At 33.0% G+C, this 7681-nt stretch overlaps 1 protein-coding gene across 1 annotated transcript; it reads right to left on the bottom strand.

Moving 5' to 3' along the window:
• Positions 1-299: 299 nt before the first annotated feature.
• LOC125587844 lies at positions 300-973 on the bottom strand. The gene has a single exon (XM_048759105.1). It carries the CDS (start codon positions 745-747, stop codon positions 559-561), a length of 189 nt encoding a protein of 62 aa, XP_048615062.1. The 5' UTR covers positions 748-973; the 3' UTR covers positions 300-558.
• Between the last annotated feature and the right edge of the window lie 6708 nt (positions 974-7681).

Below are 7681 nucleotides of genomic sequence, written 5' to 3'. Positions count from 1 at the left end.
TGATTTCAGCAGTGTATATTTGATCATTCTGAAAATATTTCTTAGTGCTGCCACAAGCAAGCCCTTTAACTATTTGCTTTTGCAGCGACGATTTATCAAAGATGGAGATGGTCAAGATTAGTCAAGAACAAATAAAACAAATTTTCCAAAAATAAATATCCGTCACGTTACTTGGTGGAGACCACACACAAACTAATCCTAGAACTCAAACATGGATAAGACACCCTATAATATAGGTCCCCCCCACAAAACCAGATACACCATGAAAGTGTGAACACAAGTTCATTATAAACGAATAATAATATAACAGCAATTTTTCTTTATAGATTTTATGAATGAACAAATTATATACACAAAAACAAAATAATAATACAACATATGATCGGGAATATCTAAGCTTTTATATATTCACGAGTTTGTAAACTGGTCATGATCTTTACGTCCTTGATCTTCCATAAGAATCACAACTTCTGTCACTTGGTAGATCAAGGCAAGACTCTAATGATAGAACAAGAGGAACAAAGAGAAAGAAAAAACATAAAGAGGAGAATACATTAATTACAGAAACCCTACGAGAGGAATGGGAACGGTGGAGTAATGACTCCGCCCGTTCACCCCCGCTGAATATGGAACCTGAGGCGGAGGACGGTGACGGAAAGCTACTTCGATTGATTCTGCCATGGCGGCGACGAGATCAACGGTTAGTTTCACAAACTCGATGCAAATCTCAAGCTTTAGAGTCACCATTGTAGACTAAACCCAAGAAATTTTGTTTATTTTAATGTGCTTTCTGATTCTTCTCTCTATTTTCCGCGTCACCGGATATCTTGCTCGTCTTTGCCAAGTCTTACATGCAAAACATGAGTTATATATATACAAATATCCATATTATTATTTTATTTGAATGGATTATGACAATTGGTCGATTAAAATACTACGTGGCATTAAACTTGCAAGCCATTATTAGCAAGTTTTTTTTCTTCTTTTCTCTGGAAGATGCTTCGTTGGCCTTTGGTTTATACGAAGAGCCAATAACTCGAACTCGAAGCGGGCGTTTTTTTATATACAAAATTGTATATATACGTGTGTGTAATAGAGAGAAGCAAAGATTCTTGAATACCAAATAAATCCACCCAACGTACAACTAAATCACGTAAATACTCCTAAACAATTAATTAAATCATGCCGGATCTGTCAATTGAAATTGTTTTCTTAATCAATGTAATTATGAGACTTATAAACCAGAGGTTTAGAATTCATCATTTATATCACACGTATGCAATTCATATTGATAAACTGCATATGTGTCTTTTTTGTAACGGGAATTTCTTTTTTTCTTTTTAAACCACGGCCTGTATTAATTTTTGGAAGTCATTGAATAAACAGGATATCATTGACATTTAAAAGTATATTGTAGTCCTGGTCCATAGGAAATGTCTGACTTTAGGTGAATAGAGAATAATAATGTATATAAAAATCATTGGAAGATCTGAATATCGTAAATGAAAAGTTTTATAAAATATAAATATTAACTAAATTCCAGCTTGATTATTTTAATCAAGATATCACTTAAGAGACGAATGTTGCTATTCAGCTTTTTCATGTGTAAAAACCACCTCGTGAATATTGTCGTTACTGATCATATTATGCAATGGAAAAGATCTGATTGATAGTTCATATACGCATTGGCGTGATTTTGCTGCTTTATCTGGATTGATCAGAACTAAAAACTACACCATGCGTCACGACACAAGGACAGTGGGACATAGATTTGATCTTTGATTTATTTCCATTTTTAAAATAATATTTTTGATTTCTACAGATATGTTCCATGTGTGGCACTTGTTATTAAAATGTGATATGTTCTCCATCGTAGCGGAAGGCTGACACATGCCCATATAGTTCTAATGAAAAGTATATTGGTTCTCCTTTGTCATGATTAAAAAGATGGAAAACAGTAAAAAATTAGAAAATTAGAAAATCAGTTATAATGAAAAGTAACTTGGACAGGGCAAAAAAATCCGAGTCCGAAAAATCAAACCGAACCTTATCTAAAAAAGTAATACCAAACTCAAATTGAAATTAATTAAATATCTAAACGAGTTCAAACTTTTGAAACCTAAAGAGTCGGAACCGAACTCGACATGAACCAAAGTATTTTGGATATCCGAGTGTATCTAAAATAGATTTGTATATCTAAATATATTAATTATTTTTAGGTTCAATATATAAAATATCCAAAATATATAAGATATTTTTAAGTTATCCAAAATACTTAAAATATATACAAATAGTCAAAAATAAATGTCTAAAATAGCTAAACAATATTCAAAACACCAAAAAGTACTTAAAATATCTATTGATTATCTATCCAAATATTCAAGTCAACCCAATTTATATGTTAAGTTTAGGTATTTTGACATATGTTATTCAAATTTTATGTAATATGTTATTTTGTTTTTATATTTTGAGAAATTTAAAGTATATAATAAATTTTAAAGTTTATAAGTAATTTAAACGGATTATCCAAACCTGAACGAATCCGCAAAGATCCGACCTGAACCTGAACCAAAATTTGTAAATAAGTGAATGGGACTGGATATTTAACCCCGAAAATCCAAAACTTAACCCGAATAGATCCGTACCGAACCCGAATAGGTCCCATCCATAGGAAAAAATGTTTATAACAATGCTGTTATGAATTATTTTTGTCAATTTTTTATTAATTTAATTATTATAATGCAACACAAATGAAAATGAAAATGAAAATGTATAAAAAATAAAAGCATAAGTTGGTTAAACTAAAGTCCCAATTTTTTTTTATTTAGATAGAAATTCCGAAGAGTTTACGCATAACCGGTTCTGACACCAAATATTAGAAGCTTGGGTTAGTGTTTGTAGAAGACAAAGATGCAACACATATAAGTTTCACCAGCTACTCAGTTACTCAGTATTAGTTGAGCTTGAGCTCGAGAGAGAAACTGAAAATGGAAAGTGATTTTTCTGTTATTGATTTTGTTACACTCGGTTACATTTATAGTCTCGGTTTACAATTGTACCGAATACATTTACATAACCGAAATAAACCAACTCTACATATTAATATTCCCTCTCAAGATGGCGAGTAAATGGAATGCGACAACATCTTACTTATGAGAGAATTGAACTGAGTTGGATACATAAGTTTAGTGAGAACATCAGCTATCTAAGTGCATGTCCCAACATGTAGAGTTTTGATCAAACCACTGACTATGCGATCACTAACTTGATGACTCATCAATCCGACTCAACATGTTTTGTCTTTTCATGAAAAACTGGATTGTTAGCAATGTGAATAACAGCTGCAGAGTCACAAAAGAAAGCGGCGAACTTTGTTTGAGGCACCTGAAGCTCGCCAAGAAGATTCACAATCCAAATGACAGCAACTGACATTTCCATGTATTCTAATTCGGCTAAAGAATGAAAGACGACATCTTGTTTCTCTGACTTTCAGGAAATGAGAGAAGATCCAAGAAACATACATAAACCATAAGTAGAACGCCTTCTATCCAGACAAGAATCCAGTCCGCATCAGTATAAATTTTGAGAACCAAATCAGAAGTTGCAGAGTAAAATAACCCAAGGCCAATCGTTCCTTTCAGGTAATGTAATACCACCTTGTATGCAGCCTCAAGATGAGAACTTTGTGGATTAGCTGCAAACTGACAAATTTTATTGACACTGTAAGTAATGTTTGGACGTGTAATCGTCCAACCTGTCTTTTGTATACACTCGGGTCGTCTATAAGCGGTAGTTTAGGATCATAGAAGAGTTTAACAGCTGGATCCATTGGTATAGATGATGGTTTGAAAGCCATCTTCCTTGTTTCTTCCAATAATCCCAAAACATACTTCCGTTGACAAAGTGAAATGCCTTTGATAGGCCGCACAATTTCAAGACCTAAGAAGTATTTAAATGGACCAAGATCTCCCAGCTTGAACACTTTTTGAAGATCAAATTTGAGCTGATCAACTACTTCATCATCATTTCTTGCAATGATAATTTCATCAACGTAAACAAGCACTGCAACATATTTTCCACGTGTGTTCTTGATGAAAACAGTGTGATCATTATGAGATTTGCAGAAGCCCCGAATTAATAACGTAGAGATGAACTTAAGAAACCATTTCCTTGAAGCATGCTTTAAGCCATACAAAGATTTGTAGCCTGCAGACTGCATTAGGTGGCAATGTTTCCCCCTCATTTGGTGTATAACGCAGAGACAATGTCATATAAATCTCTTTTTGAAGATCTCCCTTCAAAAAAGCATTTGAGATATCAAGTTGTGTAAGACTCCAATTATTTGCAGGTGAGACTGCTAGAAGTGTTTTCGCTGTTGTCATCTTTGCAACCGGTGAAAAAATATCAATGGAGTCCATTCCTTCATGCTGAGTGTAGCCTTTAGCTACTAAACGTGCTTTATACCGTTCCAGAGTACTATATGCATTCAGTTTTATCTTGTAAACCCCATTTACATCCGATAGCATGCTTCCCAGGAGGTAAGGATCCAAGTTTCAATACTCTTAAGAGCCAATAGTTCTTCAATCATCGCTTCAGTCATTCATAAAATTTTTTGGCGTGATGAAATGAAGTTGGCTCAATGTGTTGAGATAAAGAACATATGTATGACTCATATACTTCAGATACTTATGCATATGAAATTTGAGAAAACAAGGGATAAGATATGCATGTGTCAGTCAAATTACAAAAATACTCACTGAGGTACTCCCGAGGTTTGGTAGCTCGTTTAGAATTCTCTTTAGTTGCAAAAATAGTGTTATCTTTAGATGTAGTAACAGTCTTATCCTTGTCTATCAACACATATTTCGATATTAACACATATTTCGACATAGCAGGAGGACCATTCATATCCATCAAATCAGAGGACAAATAATCATCAGAATAAACTGGTTTATTATCTGCAAAAGGGAATATGTTTTCATGAAAAGCCACATTTATGGATATATGAACTTTATTGATTTCAAGATCCAATAACTTGTATCTTCTATATCTAGAAGGGTAACCAAGAAAGACACAAGCTATGGATCGTGGTTGAAACTTGTGTATGTTCTTTGTTGACGTAGACATATATGCCAAGCAACCAAATACATGTAACCCCGTGTAGTCTACTTTCTTAGAAGTGTCTACATCAAATGGAGACTTGTTCTTCAACTGAGGAGTAGGTAATCGATTTATCAGAAAAAACTTCAGTTAAAACATAGTCACCCCAATACTCAAGTGAAACTTGGAATTGAAACATCAATGATCTTGCTGTATTAAGGATATATTGATGTTTCCTTTCCATAACTGAATTATGTTATGGTGTCTCAGGACATGAATGATATGGAATAATCTCTTTCTTCTTCAATAACTCTGTAAATCGAAGTTATGGTGCATTATATGCTATGACTCCTTTCACAACTGCTTTATACTGCGTTTCAATCATCTGAAGATAGTAAGAACTTCATCTTTACGCCTCAGTAAATAAAGCCATGTAATTCGTGTGTGGACATCTACAGTGGTGAGGAAATATCGATACCCTTCAATAGCAAGTACAGAAAACGGTCCCCATATGTAGCATATCAAAAGAAGAATCACATATATTATTGTGAGAATTATACAAAAGATGCTTTTGTTTGGCAAGATGACAAATGACACAATGATGACTTTTATTCTTCTCTTTGAAACTAAGTACATCACTTAAAAATTCAGTTTTGGACATAAAAGAATGTCTTAGTCTATTGTGCCACATAACAGAATCATCAACAACATAAGAACAAAACTTCAAATCTTTAGTGGTTGATATAGCAGGGAGATATTTCGTGCCCAGCACGTACGGTTTTGCAATCTCTTCACCATGTCTAGTCATCAGCCCCTTGATATGATCATCAAACATAATCCGGTAGCCCAAGTCTTTTGTTACCTGACTCACACTCATCAAACTGAGTTGGAATTCCGGAATATAAATAACATTGCTTAGTACCAGATGATTACTCAATCTCACACAATCGACACCTTCAATTTTCACACCAAATACCAGTTGGTAAAGTGACTGAAGCATTCAGTGTGACTGAGAAAGATTCAAAACAGATTTTATCACATGTTACATAGTGTGTTGCACCATTATCTACTATCAAGGAGGTAGAACCCAATACAGTGCTAGTAGCATGTAGTATAGCAACCAATCTCATAGTAGAAGATGAGTAAGCCAGACCGGGCGAAGCAGTGATTGTAGCTCCTGAAGAAGACGGCACAGATGGGGTGTTCAAAGGCTGAAGCTTAGAGTTGAAATAAGCTATCACACCTTGAATTTGATCTTTGGTCAAGTTATTAACCATTGTTGAAATGTCTTGTCCACTGACTTAGTTATCACCAAAAGTTAGCTGAGATATAGCATGTTCAGTGTATCTTGTGTTCTTGACTTGATTGTAGTTCTTCTTAGTCTTATTCTTGTTTTTGTGTTTGAAAATGGAAAGTGATTTTCTGTTATTAATTCTGTTACATTCGGTTACATTTATAGTCTTGGTCTACAATTGTACCGAAATAAACCAACTCTAGAAATTACTCAGCTACTCAGTTTGTGGACCTGTGATTGATGAAGTGATCGTAAATCCTCTTGGTGGAACAGCTTCCGTGAAACCCACATGGCTCCTACTTATTTTCACTTTGTTGTATGTTGCAGTTCTGTGATTGAACCTGTTTCGGAGAGATATCATAAAAAAAATGTTTACGTTATATTATATGACCATTTTATTTTATTGTTTATTTTTGTGTTGGTTAAATCGTGGTTAAATAAATAACTAATGATGTTTTGTTTTAAAAATATATAAGAATAATTTTTTTTTTAATATGTCTACATAGTTATACATGTCATTTCATTATAAAAAGTGGGAAAATAAATTTTATAGGGTGCGTATTGTTATAAATCTTCTACAGTGTGATAATAGTGCGAAATTCACCGGGAGCAGAAAAGGAAAACACGTATAGTAAAAACACATTTAAAGAGATATTCTCTGCCTAGTTTTGTTTTACTGTTTTTAAAGTAGTTATTGCATAAAAAAATATACTTTTTCCGTTCCAAAAAAATTACATGTTTCATGAAAAAAAATTTTTGAGGAAATATTTTTTTAATATATTTCTTATGCATGTTCGTCAACTAATAATGAGTAATTGTAAAAAATTGATTGCATTTACTGAATTCTTATTGGCTTAGAATTGTAGAAAACAAATAATTATAAAAATTTATGCATTTAATTAAAAATAATATAATTTATTAATACATGTGAAAATTCTATAACATGCATTATTTTGAAACATAGAAATATTAATTAATATGAATCATTTATTTGAGCTTTTAGTCTTTATATTTACTACAAAAAATAGATCCAAAAAAAAAAATCCAAAGCAGAAACCGTCTAAGCCGACTAAAGCACCCACAAGATCCACTTATGGAGAGCTGATCCTAGGTTTTAGAAGGTTGGAAGCAAAAAATAATGTGGTCAAAAAATAAAAATAAAAAAAACCATGTAATACCCCACTTTTGGATCCATATTTCCCAATCAAATACTATCTTATGCATCTTATACCACTGGATTAAGGCAGTATTTAACAAAAATATATGTCCGAAATATCCTGCTAAAAA

The sequence above is a fragment of the Brassica napus genome, chromosome C5 (genome assembly GCF_020379485.1).
Source record: "Brassica napus cultivar Da-Ae chromosome C5, Da-Ae, whole genome shotgun sequence".
In the NCBI taxonomy this organism is placed as follows: Eukaryota; Viridiplantae; Streptophyta; class Magnoliopsida; order Brassicales; family Brassicaceae; genus Brassica; species Brassica napus.
Note: the sequence above shows the minus strand (reverse complement) of the source record. Positions and strands in the feature narration are given on the sequence as shown.

Coding starts and splice junctions, on each gene's coding strand:
- LOC125587844 (XM_048759105.1), bottom strand. CDS start 747: ATGGTGACTCTAAAGCTTGAGATTTGCATCGAGTTTGTGAAACTAACC.